Below are 15,385 nucleotides of genomic sequence, written 5' to 3'. Positions count from 1 at the left end.
TTAATTCAATCTGCAATCAAACAAATAATAATTTGCGAAACCGATTGAATATAAGAGAGATTACTTGAACGGTACCAAAGACCAATGTTCAAGGATCAATCAATTTCAATCAACAACCAAAGGTTAAATTTACCAATTGATCGATTCAACGCGCAACCTGTGATATTTCAATTATATAACAAAATATAATGCGGAAAAGAAATAACACAGATACCAGAAGTTTTGTTAACGAGGAAACCGTAAATGCAGAAAAACCACGAGACCTAGTCCAGTTTTGAACACCACACTGTATTAAGCCGCTACAGACACTAGCCTACTACAAAGCTAACTTCGGTCTAGACTGTAGTTGAACCCTAATCAATCTCACACTGATTCAAGGTACAATGGCGTTCCTTACGTCTCTGATCCCAGCAGGATACTACGCGCTTGATTCCCTTAGCTGATCTCACCCACAACTAAGAGTTGCTACGATCCAAAGTCGAAGACTTGATAAACAAACCTGTCTCACACAGAAAAGTCTATAGAAATAGATAAATCTGTCTCCCACAGAAATACCTACGAGTTTTGATCCGTCTTTTGATAAATCAAGGTGAACATGAACCAATTGATACACCGAACTTATATTCTCGAAGAACAACCTAGAAATATCAATCACCTCACAATAATCTTAATCGATTAACGAAACAAGGTATTGTGGAATCACAAACAATAAGATGAAGGTATTTGTGACTACTTTTCTATCTTGCCTATCGGAGATATAAATCTCAAGCCAATATTATGATTGCACTCAATCTCGATAGAAACAACAAGATCAGATCACACAACTACAGAGAAAATAGTTGGGTCTGGCTTCACAACAATCCCAATGAAGTCTTTAAGTCGTTAACCTACAGGGTTTCGTGAAAAACCTAAAGTTAAAGGAGAATCAACTCTAGCTTTTACAACTAATATCACACAGGAGGTGTGGGGATTAGGTTTCCCAATTGCTAGAGTTCTCCTTTATATAGTCTTCAAATCAGGGTTTGCAATCTAAGGTACCTTGGTAACAAAGCATTCAATATTCACCGTTAGATGAAAACCTGATTAGATTCAAGCTAATATCTTTCAACCGTTAGATCGATCTTAGCTTGTTATACAAAAATGAAATGCACCTTCATTTAGGCTTGAGTAACCATACCTAAACGTGTACACTTAGTTGGTTCAACAATAGTTAACTGATGGTTAGCCATATGAGCACTTTCATATCAACCTTATTCATCTTCACCATAACTAGTTCAAATGACTCAAATGAACTAGTTAGAGAGTTGTTCAATTGCTTAGATCTTATAGAAGTATACAAGACACAATCGAGGAAAAATCGATTTTGATTCACTCGAATCGATTCATGAACATTATAGGCACGGTTTGCAAAGATTGTATTCCTTATTATATAAATATTTTTGTTTATGAACAAACCGATTTTAGAAAGTAACCTACCTAAGTATGCAAACGGGTATGCATACTTAAGTAACCGGATTGATTTTTTTTTTCACTTTCAAATTCCAACAGAAATTCACGGACGTGAACTTTCCGCCAGTACGCATACGGGTACGTATGCTCACCCGGATTCCAACAACCGCCAGTACGCGTACGGGTACGCATACTTTGGGTTCCCGATTTTGGACTTTTACAAAAATGTTAGAACACACTATGTTTATATCCAAAGATGGTTACATATTCTAAACTCTCATTTCAATCATTGAAACTTTCTTAGAGGATGTTATATAATTGTTATTCACAAACTATTTTTCATCAAAGCGATTTTCAAGTTGTTGAAATAATCAACATGACTTTCGTCACGAGTAAAGATGAACTTGGCCAAAGCGAAAGCTTACCAACACATATTTCGAGAAATAGATAAGCGAGATAAACTCGGCTCGAAATAACACATGTGTATAATTAAAGTCTATATAGTAATACGACTTTTGTCTCAAAATAGAAGATAAAATAGATAAAATTTCTAGTGATAGATAAGTTCAAGTCTCCACATATCTCTTGGTGATGAATTTCCACAATTTCCTTTAAGTAGTTCTTCGTTTTTAATCGATGAACTTCGTGGAGTCTAAGGCTCAACTACACTTACTATCCTAATCCGAGACTTGGCTATAAGTAGACTAGAAATCAAGACTTATAGTCTTGGAAACTAAACTTGACAAACAAGCTTGAAATAACAACACTTGCGAGTTCGACCTTACAATTGAAGTAAAAGCACTTTTATGTTAATCATACCTTGATGGATTTTACAGTCAGTTCCGAGTAAAACTGAGATTATTATCAAAGTCACCTTGATTGTTTAATATTTATAAGATCGAAGAGATCATACAAGGTGTGTCTACATAGGTTATGAGCAAAAAAGATAGTGGTGTACTCGGTGCCCTCGTATTTTGATGAAAATAATCAGTTTTTTTAGATTCATACAGATATATCGTACGTGGACATGTTGTTTCATGGACTTGCTACATGTATGGAGGTTGGGAACAACTCGAAATTATTACATCGTAAGACGAAGAAAATATCAATCGAGTTATTCTATGCCTGCTGCGATGCATTTTCTCAAAGCTAAAGTTATCCCGCGCGGTAACACGGGTTAGCTTTATAAGCTAGCATGTTCATAGCCGTTAGATCATGAGAAGATACTGTTTATGACTTGGGACGTACATGCGAAAACAAATTGTAATTGCAAAAAAAAATCCTTATCATTAGTTGAAGAAAATTCTCCCTGTGTTGTTTCTGCAGAACTTAGATTCAAAGCAAAAGAAGCAAAAATAGATATATGTGTTTTCTTTAAAGGAAAAATTCTATGTATTCGTCTTCTCCTCCTCCAAATCTAATTACTTGTTTGTTAGATTTGGTGTGAGTAGGTTTTGGGTTTTGGTTTTTTCTTTTAGTTTTCCCTGTTTTTCTGTTGAAGATGAAGTAGATGGATGATTAAGGACTTTTTTTTGCGGTGGCTTTAGTGATGGTACAATCAAAAGTGATGATACATTTATGATGTGATAGGAGTTTTATGCAACAACGATGAAGCTATTGGTAGTACATTCCCATATGACACATATTTAATTTTCAATTGTGGTATTGAAAAATCAAGGAGTTTTAGATAAAAGAAAAAGGGTAAAAAGCAAACGTATTTATTGATTTGCTAAAATCAATTTTTTACGGTATTTTTTGGTATTTGCGGTAGACAAACTGGCCGATGAGAAACATAGATTGAATTTTAAAGAAGACGAAATAAATTTAGTTATTGGGACTTGGAAACTGTAATAAAAAAAAAAACTAGAAGGAATTGGTTATAATAAATTTATGTAACAGCTATCTGCATGTCCCTTAATAAAAAAACTAGAAGGAATTGATTTAACCTAACAGTGAGAAGTTTGCTAGCTTATAAAGCTGCTACGCATGACAGTGCGGGATAGCACAACCATCTCTTAATCCATACTAGATCTTCCACCCAACAACCAGTTTCACCAATAATAATTTTTTTGAGTCATATTTTGTCTTAATGAAGTCGTATAAAAAATGGTTACTGGTGTATAAGATCAAGAAAAATGCATGCTAGAGGTACCACTATTAATTATAATTATAATTTCATTAAGTTGATAATTTTATTTTTTAATAACATTTTTTTTCTTTTAACAGGTTGGCTAAATGAGAATGCTGCAAGGTTAATTTGCATCATCATCAATACGTTTGTGTTGCTAAGCATGGTGGTCCTATAAGCTAGTCCTTATCCATTGTTTTCAGTTTCACACACTCCAGAAGATTGCATTAAAGTTACCACGCTAGACGAATACATTATTTGAATCAAATACAATTTGGCGCGTGTTTAAAAAGATTACATACCAAATTAAGCAATCATTTACCTTTATCAAGAACAAACTATTTGGTGTATGTTCAGTAAAATTTGACACTGGAGCATCAAAACCAAGAAAACATAACATCAATATCCACGATGTTCATTGAAGGATGGCAATATATCTGATCGGACAACGAGAAAAGACGAAACATCGGTTTGACCTCAAGAAGAACGTTTGTTGAGTAAGTTGGAAGAAAAAGTGGCTAATCATCCAGGGCCTCTCACTCTCCCGTACAACTTGCACGATCCAGAAGTTTAAATCTCATATTAAAAGTTACGCAACGAGTAATTTTATTTTTGACTTTGGTAATTTGTCGATTTAAGATGATACACAAGGTTATGATAATACGAATCTCACACATAGCTTTTATTGTGCCGTTGATCTTCATGACGATGATATCCGAGGAATATGGAGGATATAATCACAATAACAATAATGAAGTCTATAATGATGATGATGATTATGATACTGATGCTAATGAAGGCGACGAGTTTCAGCACGGCGACCAGGATGTGGCAGCAGTAGGAATCAACTATAAAATGGATAATTTTTCAATCCATATGAAGCTCGTAGTCGATTTTTTAACACCAAGTACAATGGTTTTCATGCTCCCTCCATCTGCGGAGGTAGGGGTTCAAACTCCATAATTATCAGACCAATTCCTATTTAAAGAAGTTTGGATGTAGTATAGGAACCACTGTACGACGCTATTCAGAAAGAGAAAAAGACACTAAGCTATTTTTCTTTTCATTTTAAATTTGATTCAATAAGATATACTTTTAAAAAGTCAATTATAAGTTTTTAACAACCGTCAAAATGTAATTTTTTTTAGAACACATACGTTAAAGAGTTACTATTTAAAAGGAAAAAACTCTTAAAGAAAGAAGGCTATTATTGGGACGTCACACTCCAATAAAGGGGCTTTACTTGGATTCTTAATGTCCAAAAAAATGGTTATAGGATATCCTAACACATATACAAAATGTCTAGATTACCCTTTAACTAAAATAAAAACTTAAAAACCGTATAAGTGATTTTACGTCCAGGTTTGGATTAATTCCAACCGTAGAATTTTATTCGCATGTAGTTTTACGTCCATGTTTGGATTAGTTCCAACCGTAAAAGCTCTTTTTACATCCAGGTTTCTTTTAATTCCAACCGTAGAATCCGATTTTACGTCCAGTTTTCTTTTAATTCCAACCGTATAAGTGATTTTACGTCCAGGTTTGAATTATTTTCAACTGCAGAAGTGATTTTACGTCTAGGTTTGAATCAATTCTAACTGTCGAATTTTATTTGCATGTAGTTTTACGTCCAGGTTTGGATTAGTTCCAACCGTAGAAGCTCATTTTACGTCCAAGTTCTTTTTAATTCCAACCGTAGAATATGATTTTATGTCTAGTTTTCTTTTAATTCCAACCGTAGAAGTTATTTTACGTCCAGGTTTGAATTATTTCCAACCGTAGAAGTTTATTTTACAGCCAGTTTTTCTTCCCACAAAAACTAAATTCACCAAGTATACAACGAAATTCATTAATTTACTTTTTATCTAATTAAATTAAAATTAACTAAATAAGGGTTGTTTAGTCATTACAAAATTATTTTAGATAAGAGGATTTTGATAATACTTATGGGTGACCCGTTTTTGTCCTATTAGGTGACGCCCCTCTAATGGAATGTGACGCCCCAATAATAGCCTTCTAAAGAAAACTTGAAAAACGACTGTTACAACTTTGAAAAAATGGTTTTACAGAATTGCTATTATTAGGCTGACCGACCAGAGGATCCGAAGAGAGGAAGATCCTTCTATGGCCACATTTTTGTAAAATGAAGCATAACGTAGATGTGCAATTTGATAAAAAAATTGGAAATGGCTACTATTAAAAAACCTAAAATGCCCCTCCCTTTTAGACCAATCATTATAACTCCTTAATCATGTTCTTTCAGGGGTATAATTGGCAAGCAAATTGAAATATAACATATCTAAAATTCCGTGCTTTGTACTTTTACAAATTTTATCTCGTTGGAAAGATTTTAAAGAGATCTACATAATGAGTACAAACAACAATATCAAATTTCAAGTTGTTACGAAAAATTCAGAGGTGTTTATCCTTGTAGGCATAATTTTCAAAAATCGAATGCATAGCCATTATGCAAACCACCACAGAGGATGCATATACATCCATATTTTGGTTTACGCATCAACTTATATTCCGTTGCAACTAATAAAACGATGTACTCCACCAGTGTCAGGAAAAGTGATACTTTAACTCTGTGTCAGGAAAATGATACTTTCACCACGTTTATGAGAAAGTGATACTTTCACCCCGTGTCAGGAAACATGATACTTTCACCATGTGTCAGGAAAAGTTATACTTTCCCGCCGTGTCAGGAAAAATGATACTTTCACCCCATTTTTGGAAAAATAATACTTTCATCCCGTGTCAGGAAAAGCGATACTTTCGCCTTTTCAGTTTTGCCTATTTTAGGTAAAAATGAAACTGTGTGTTAGAATACGGGGATCCAACTCAAAACCAATTGGCAATGAGTGGAGAGGCCCATAGGATTATAAACCGCAGGATCTTAGATTGCCCAAACAATGTGGGACTAATAATCTCAACACGCCCCCTCACCTGTAGCCTCGTTGGGTCTTACACGTGGACAATAAATCGGGTGACACGGAGTAAAGGCGCGGTCTAAAGACTCGTCTCTGATACCATGTTAGAATACGGGCATCCAACTCAAAACCAACTGGCAATGAGTGGAGAGGCCCATAGGATTATAAACCGCAGGATCTTAGATTTCCCAAACAATGTGGGACTAATAATCTCAACACGCCCCTCACGTGTAGCCTCGTTGGGTCTTACACGTGGACAATAAATGAGTGACGCGGAGTAAAGGCGCGGTCTAAAGACTCGTCGCAAATAGCCTTCTCTGATACCATGTTAGAATACAGTCATCCAACTCAAAACCAACTGGCAATGAGTGAAGAGGCCCATAGGATTATAAACCGCAGGATCTTAGATTGCCCAAACAATGTGGGACTAATAATCTCAACACTGTGGAAGTATCTCCTTTTTTGAAACGAAGATAGTATACGCCTAAAAATATCATTCCAAAATAAATAAATAATTGCATACTGAATTGTGGAGCCACCACGAAGGATACATAACAATTTATACGGTTGTATTTTGGTTTATGCCATCCACTAATTTGGTTATGCAACCACTAAAACGATGTATATACTTCAAAAATAATGTTCCAACAAAAAAATGATGTACAAAACATTACACAACCAGCGATGTTTCGCTTTTTCTCGATCGTCCCTTCCCACGGTGACAATAATGTTCTAGCTTAGAGAAGGACCGTTTTACCTGCGGTTCTCGCAAACCATCAGTTTTTGAAAGTAGGAAATACCATATAATCCTAGGAATGATATATTAGAGAGAGTCTAGTCCAGTTGACTCAGTCATGTGTCTATTTAGTCCTTTTTGGGAAAATATATTATAGTTTGGTCCTATAAATTATGGTTTGGTCCTAGGGTGATGTCATGGATGATGTAATTGTCATTGTGGGGTGACAGAAATATCCTTTTGGGACCACATATATACAAAAAATTAATAGAAAATATCTCATTATCATATTTACTTTCTCTCTCCTCTTTATTTTCAGATCTAGTTTTCTCCTCTCCATTATTTTTTTTTTGTTTTTTTTGCAGACGATGAACATGATGATTTGTGTTTTTTTTTGTTGCTGCTGGTGTTGTTGAATATGATGGAGACGATGAAGACAGAGAACATGATGATGAACGATGAAGATTTGTGCGTTTTTCTCCTTTTTTTCTTGCTGCTAGTGTTCTTGAAGATGGTGGAGACGATGAAGATGATGAACATGATGATGAACGATGAAGATTCGTGCGTTTTCTTTCTTTTTTTCTTATTGCTAGTGCTGTTGAAGAAGGTGGAGACGATGAAGATTTGTGATGAAGATGTTGTTGTTGAAGATGAACTCGTGTTTTGTTGTTGAAGACGACGAAGATGATGAAGATGATGATGTTGCAGTTCATTCCATAAATGAACTCTGTTTTTTTAGGTTTTTATATGGAGTTCATTTATGGAATGAACTCTGTTTTTTTAGGTTTTTACATGGAGGGAGCTCATTTCTGGAACGAACTTTGTTTTTTTAGGTTTTTATATGGAGTTCATTTCTGGAATGAACTTTGGTCTTTTTAGGTTTTTATATGGAGTTCATTTCTGGAACGAACTCTGGTTTTTTAGGTGATTTTTGAAAAATAAGTAGAAATTAACAGGAGTTCATTTTGAAGAATGAACTGCTATAAAAAAATAAGTAGAAATTAACACGGAAAGGTATTTTTTTCCAGTTAATATTTTTAAATAATTATGGACCAAACAGTAAAGACGTTTTCCCAAAGGACTAAATAGATATGAGATCACCTAAAAAAAGGACCAGACGATATTTTTCCCGTTTTGAAACGGAGCGAAAAATATTACCAGAAAATTTAACATTAGCCAGCCGTAACCACCACAACGCAACATGAGTCCCCACTTTAAACGCCGTTAAAGTCTGTCATAACAGAGTTTCTCCAAAATTTATGGGTTTTGGCGGGAAATTCGTTTGTGTCAAATCTTAAATCTTCACACGAGTACGTTTCCCGCCCATTCCCTCGAGCCTTTTCAGATAAAGACAACATTTATTAATATATCCTGTGAGAAAATTTTCTGCCTCTCGCTCTACAGTCGCCCTTAATCGAATCACCTCCGGATCTTCATCAGGTACATCGAAATCTCTCTACTTCTTTTCTTCAGACTCCCCTCATTTTTAATCTTAAAATTAGGGTTTCTTCAGAATCATTCGCTCTCAAACCCTCAAACCCTTATTTCATTTCATTTTCTACTTTCTATTTGCTAGATCTGAAAATTCACAATCATTTTCCCTTAAAAACCCCCTAATCTTCATGAAGACATCCAGATGTGAATCTTTCTCAATTGAAATTCTGTAAGCAAAATTGATATTTCAATCTGGGGAAAACCAATCAAATAATGGTAGCTTACATTACAGACACAGAAGGAAGCTGTAGTAGTAACAGTGTAAGTCAAGCTGATAGAAACCAAGCGTGGTATTTGTTTCGGACGTTACTGTATCTGCGGGGTCCTTATCGTCTCTCAGAACTCGCCCAGAAGTGTAATTTATCGACTGATTTTGTTAGGTTTTTGTGTTCGCTTCCTGATTCGCCTATACTGTTGAGTAAAGATTTGTTTGTAACTATTAGTTTACCTGCGTATTTTTCTGTATTTCCGTTGAGTTCTGCCATGAGAGTTACACTTACTAGGGAGTCATCAAAGGGAAATATTGGTGATGTCAGGATGTATTATTACAGGAAGAGAAAGCAACAGAAACTGGATACTTTTTCTTCGACTTCTTTGAAAAGAAGAAGATTAATTTCAGCTCCAGAACCTGGTAACTACCTGCCTTTTTTTGTTTCTTCAAATGAAATTGTTAATTTTTGTTCCTACGTTGTTATTGATTTGATATTGATACTTGAAACAGATGATGATGATACTGCTACTTTATTAGCGTTAGCAGATAGCATCCTCAGCGTTACATCGACTAAGGTATTCATGATCTCTTGATACCCTAATGTTTTCATTATGTGATGCTAGGTTTTTCTTTAAGGTATTCATAGCTGATTTTATAAGAGTTTCAGTTTCAGTTAGACTTTATAGTTGCGAGTCATTCAGTTTGTCACTCATGAGGGATTCTGGATTTCATTGTTAATGCAGGATTATGTTGATTTTGCTGATAAGTTAATGAGGAACGTGAGTTTTCTAAAAGATGGCTTGTCCATTATGCCACATGATTGTGGGATTTTAACCCAAGAAAGAGCGCTGCTTCCATTGCTTCTCGGTCCTAATGTCAACGGTTCATGTAAGGAATTGATTGAAATTCAACGTGATGTTAAAAATGATGCTGAGGCAACCACAAATGGGCAAATGGAGTTGGTAGAATATGCATATGCACTGAAACCGTTGCGCATTGTGCCAAATTGTGTAATAGACCTGAACATTCCTCTAGCTGCAGTAGAGGAAACTAAGGTACATGATGAGGAACCAACTCTTCCATTAACTACAACTGAGGGTGAGCAAACTCTTGTAGACCAGATGGATCGTGGAGAAACCATAGCATGTATTGCATCTTCTCGTCTGGAAGGAGGTAACCAGGGTAGTAGTTCGCCAGGTGAGATTGTCCCTGATAGTGATGATTTTGAAGCTTCGAGAAGTAGAATACCAAGAATTGAGGGAAAAGATGGTTGCAAGGAACAGAAAATTCAAAAATACGAGGGGAAGTATAGTTGTGACACAGGTGAAGATTTGAGGGTCGAGGAGAAGGATAGCTGCAACAAACGACAAATTCTAAGAATTGAGGGAAAGAATAGTTGCAAGGAAGGACGTATTTTAGGAAAAGAGGAAAAGGATAGTTGCAAGGAAGGACAAACTCAAGCGAATCGTGGAACAAATGAAGAAGGTAGAGGAGTGGCCTTACTTCTTGATCATGCAACAGAATTGCAGGAGGATCTGAAAGGTGTTTTGGGATCTACGGAAATAGCGAACCACAAAGAAATGGTGACATCTTTGGACAGAGAGAAGACAATTGGCATAGTGGAAAGCCAGCTTGTTCTACCTTCAGCTGAGATCTATACTGTCAAGATGCAGTCGACAAGGTTTCCCACTAAAGTGAAAAGCATGGGCAGGGATAAAGCTCCAGGAGTGGGGGTTCTATCTGACTCGCAAAATTGCAATAAGGCTGCGAAATCTCTTAAACAACAGGAGCAATCTAAAAGAGATCAGCAGGTTATGCCCACAAAGCATAAGTTAAAGCAGAGTCGTAATGTTGACATAAGTATCGCTTCCACCTCTCTTGCTCCTAAGGTAAGCTCGCTTCCATCTTCGTATTACCATTTTATATACTCGTCCAAGTTGGTTATCTGGTCTTCTGTTCCTTTTTGGATTTTTTAAATTTCAAGCTTTTCTCTTACAAGCTAAAGAAGTTTCTAAGATGCTTAGTGGTCATATTGTAGAATCAATCGGAGACTAGGGAACTACCAAACTTTGAATCTTTCATCGTAGAGGAAGAAGAAGGTTCAGGTAACGAAATTTCGTTGGCAAATGATTTCTACATTTAGATCCCTGAAAGAGTGTTATTATGCTTGGATTTTAATTCACCCTTTTACATTATGGGCATATATAGGTGGTTATGGGACTGTCTACAGGGCACGGCGAAAGAGCGATGGGAAGACATTTGCTATAAAATGTATGCCGGAAATTTACTTCTTCCCTTTTGATTTACTGCAGCTACTTTGATTTTGGAACTAGATCGACAATGAGTTACAAGTTAAAAAAAGTTATATTTGAGTAGAAGCCCCTCTCAAAGTGATGCTTAACAATGCTAAATATGGTCCTGCAGGTCCTCACGAGAAGGCTCATGCACACCATATGTACAATGAGCTAAAGATGCTGGAGCGATTTGGGTAATGAAACTAAACACTTCTATGTGTATTTAATGAAAAATCGTTGTTTTCTGAACTTAAGAATTTTGACGTTAACGGGTAGTACAATTCTTCAAATGTAGAGGTAAGAATTTCGTCATAAAATATGAGGGCTCTTTCAAAAGCGGCAACTCTGAGTGCTTTGTTTTAGAGCATGTTGATCACGACCGACCAGAGGTAATAGAGGACATCATCTATCGTTTACTTTTGCTAATTCTCTTTTAACACTAATGGTTGATCTTGTTTCTCTTTCTCTCTAAACAATTTCTATTAACTTTTAGGCGTTGAAGAAAGAGATAGATATGTACGAGCTCCAGTGGTATGGTTATTGTATGTTTAGAGCTCTTGCTAGTTTGCACAAGCAGGTCAGAAAATTCGTTGAAGTCTTCTTATTGTATGCTTTTTACTTCTTACATATTTCTAAAAGATCTCCCCCATCTTGCAGTATGTTGTGCATAGAGATGTAAAACCCGGGAACTTTCTCTTTTCCCGTAAGCTTATAAAAGGTTACCTCATTGACTTCAATCTTGCAATGGTAAGTGATGCTTCACACTGTTATATTTACCTATTTATAACCTGTTCACATAAAAGAATCTAATTTGGGTGGTTTTTGTTTGATTTTTCTTCTGTGTACAACAGGATTTACAACAGAAATACAATGCCACTGGTGAGTTCCTTTTCTCTCTATTGTACGCATCTGATGGTTATATTGTAACTGGGTCTCCATTTTCTATGGTCTTGCGCTTTTGCATGTCAGGTGTGTAAAACTGACTAGGAGTTATTTCTTGATCTAAATAGGCAAATCGAAGAAGAGTTCTAGTGTGAACTTTGGTCATGTTCCACTTCCCAGTATCAATTCTGCTCCACCTGGCATAACTGGGAAAGTTACAAGTAATAGAGTTGTAGACGCAGGTAATCAAGTAACAGCAAAGGTCTCAAAACCATCTGTTGAGCCAAAGAGCATTAGGAAGAGAGGAGCTGATCTGGGTCCTTCAAAGGCTTACCTGGATTTGGGTACTAGACAAAAATTAAAAACCCAAGTTGCAGATGTTTCAGGCATAACCTCAGCAAATGCAACAAGCACAAGAACCCCTTCAGGGGAGCAGCAGAGAGAACCCATGCCGATGACAACAAGGAAGGAACTGCGACGCTTAGTGGAGGCTATTCAAAGTCCAGATGATCCCAATCAAAAGAGAATAAGTTTTCCTTCTTCTCAGAGGAAAAGAGTTGCTGCTCCCCATGGGAAAGTTGACAGAAAGCTTTTTTACTTGACTCCAATGCCTGTGCACTCCGCTAGCAATGCTTTTGTTGGTTCCGGATTGCTTAATAACAAAGGTAGTATACCATGTCAGACAGAAGTGTTCAACATTAATATATTGTTTCTATGAGTCTTTTTTCCTTATCTGTGATTTTTTGTAATTGTCGTTAATAGGCGATGGAAAGCAGAAAAGAGAAGGTCCTTGCGTTGGAACCAAAGGGTTTCGGGCACCAGAGGTATGACCTTCTCATCTTCTTAGACCTACTGATCTGTAGTATAAGTCAACATCCATATCTTCAGCGAGGAACCATCCTTATAAAATTGTATAGTTAATGGTTGTGTATGGTCAGGGGTATATCTTGATGCTGATAAATTTAGAAAGTTTTTCCTCTAATTGCTACCTGTAGACCCCATTACAAATTTGATAAAACGAGTTACAGGAATTAGCTAAAAGATGTGGTTTGTGCAGGTTTTGTTGAAGTCTCCACATCAAGGTCCTAAAGTTGATGTTTGGTCTGCTGGGGTTACTCTTCTTTACCTGATGATAGGAAGATCACCTTTTGGTGGCGATCCTGAACAGTACAAATCTTTCCTAGCTCAGAGTTCGTAGAGAATATATCAGTTACACAGCCGTTTTCCTTATTCTGTTATTTGTTTGCAGGAATATGAAAGATATTGTGAAGATAAGAGGTAGCGAAGATCTGCAGGAAGTAGCCAAATTACACAACCGCGAATCTTCATTCCCTGTGGTAACTCCTTAAAACATGTATTTTGTTCAGTAGTTTGCTAAGTGTATGTCGTGAAATTTAGTATTAACATCCTTCCTACTCTAATGAGCTTAGTTACTTCATATCTTTTAACACTTAAAAATCTGAACTTTACATCAAATTTTATTATCCACTCAAACTTAATAGAGTACTACATTTATTTATTTTTTGGTAAAATAGTGAGATACAATGTTTGAAGGAATTTCCATCTGTGGCAGGAATTGTTGGATTTGGAGTCCTTGCAATCAATGAAACTACAAGAATGGTGTAAGATTAACACTAAGAGACCGGAGCTCATCGACAAAATCCCGAGATCGCTCTTTGATTTGATAGATAAGTGCTTGACAGTGAACCCAAGGTTGAGAATCAGTGCAGAGGATGCTCTTAACCATGAATTCTTTGCAGAATGCCATGACAGCCTTAGGAGGCAAAGACTAAGACGTAATCATTCACAAGAACAGCCATGATTAGGGCTGTGATGCCCATCTGAGTTTGCTATTCCAACAACACATACCAGTCCATAGTTTTTGTAACTGGAAATGCAAATTTCCTATACCTAATGTTGTAAAGTACAGTTTCTAACTAGATGTTCTTCAGTTTTCTCCATTAATTCATGTACTATATAATTTTGTATCAATGATTTAGCTACTAAAAGTAATTTCGAATGTATATAGCTACCCTGAAATCTCTGTCACTTTCTATTCTGATTTTACATGTAGTCTCACTCTTATTCTGACTCTTTATCTCTTCTAGCAGAATACACTACACTACACGGTCTGGTAACGGCCCCCAAAATCTAAAACACCGGCTAGGTAGGAAGCCGGAGCCAGTAAGTGGTGAATTTGTACGCGTTCGTCAGATGGTCCGTAGTCAGTAGCAGAACTATTTTTAGAAGTCAGTGACGAGTCTTGGAAGATACGAAATTAGAAGCCCGTTATAAGCCTTGGAAGACAGGTGATCAGAAATTAGGAAAGTGAAATTTTTTAGAAACCGAGTGAACTACAAGTAACAGAGTGTTTATTAGTAGTCCGCTCCGCTATACGTTCAACTAGTAATAGAGTGTTTTATTTACTTATTTGCTTTTCATAATCTTCCTCTGTGATCTTGAGAGCAAGAAGTTATCTGGTTTGGTAATCAACAATTTCACTTCATTCTCTTGATTGTAGCATTGATTCGACCTCTTTCTTCTAGGGTTTCTCAGCAAAGTCCCTGTTTCATTACTCTGTTGTATCAAATCTTACAATGGAAGATCAAAAGAAGAGGGCGACACCATCAAAACTCAAGTTTAAAATTAAAAGAAGCATTAATGGAGGTTTCGAAATTGATAATTCTTATTTTCAAGAAATTACAGAGAAGAAGACAATGGAGTTTCCCCTAAAGCTAAAGAATCAAGTCCCAAGTTCATCTTTTTCTCTTCTACCCCAATGGTGTAAAAAAGCAAAAAGGGGTCGTAAAAGCTCGGTATCATCATCAACAACATCGTTTTCTTCTTTATCATCAATTGAGAAGCAAGAAGATGAAAAGGAAGTGGCAGAAGCCTTATTGATGTTGGCCAGTGGATTTTCTCTTGATTTAGTGGAAAACAATCACCCAAAGAAAGACAGAATCATCACAGAGTTTCCAGCTATGAAAAAGAAACGAAAAGTAGAAGATACTAATATGGTCAATTATGCAGAAGGTCGATCAAAGAAAGAGAGGATTGAGAAGGAAACTAGGGATTACAGATATGGGTTCATGTTAGATGCTGTGAAGAGATCAATACTGTCTTCTTCTTCTACAAAATTCACTTGTGATTTCTGTAGGAAATCTTTCAGTTGTTACCAGGCTTTGGGTGGTCATAAATCAAAGTGCAGAATTAATTGCTCGAAAGGAGAAGTACCTCAATTAGCACTGCAATGTTCAA

At 36.3% G+C, this 15,385-nt stretch overlaps 1 protein-coding gene across 2 annotated transcripts; it reads left to right on the top strand.

Annotated features, from left to right (window-relative positions):
• The first annotated feature begins 8,633 nt into the window (after positions 1–8,633).
• On the top strand, positions 8,634–14,092 carry LOC113302506. Of its 2 annotated transcripts, XM_026551426.1 has the most exons (16): positions 8,659–8,686; positions 9,292–9,371; positions 9,462–9,526; positions 9,695–10,840; positions 10,990–11,056; positions 11,160–11,222; positions 11,376–11,439; positions 11,541–11,634; positions 11,739–11,822; positions 11,903–11,992; positions 12,097–12,124; positions 12,256–12,792; positions 12,890–12,951; positions 13,185–13,294; positions 13,377–13,464; positions 13,701–14,092. In XM_026551426.1, the coding sequence occupies exons 4-16, from the start codon at positions 9,722–9,724 to the stop codon at positions 13,947–13,949; spliced, it is 2,655 nt and encodes an 884-aa protein (XP_026407211.1). In that variant the 5' UTR covers positions 8,659–8,686; positions 9,292–9,371; positions 9,462–9,526; positions 9,695–9,721; the 3' UTR covers positions 13,950–14,092. The 2 variants fall into 2 exon arrangements, with proteins under 2 accessions (XP_026407210.1, XP_026407211.1); XM_026551425.1 differs by having other exon boundaries at positions 8,634–9,371.
• Positions 14,093–15,385: the final 1,293 nt, after the last annotated feature.

The sequence above is a fragment of the Papaver somniferum genome, chromosome 8 (assembly GCF_003573695.1).
Source record: "Papaver somniferum cultivar HN1 chromosome 8, ASM357369v1, whole genome shotgun sequence".
In the NCBI taxonomy this organism is placed as follows: Eukaryota; Viridiplantae; Streptophyta; class Magnoliopsida; order Ranunculales; family Papaveraceae; genus Papaver; species Papaver somniferum.
This window is presented reverse-complemented; position numbering and strand designations above follow the sequence as displayed.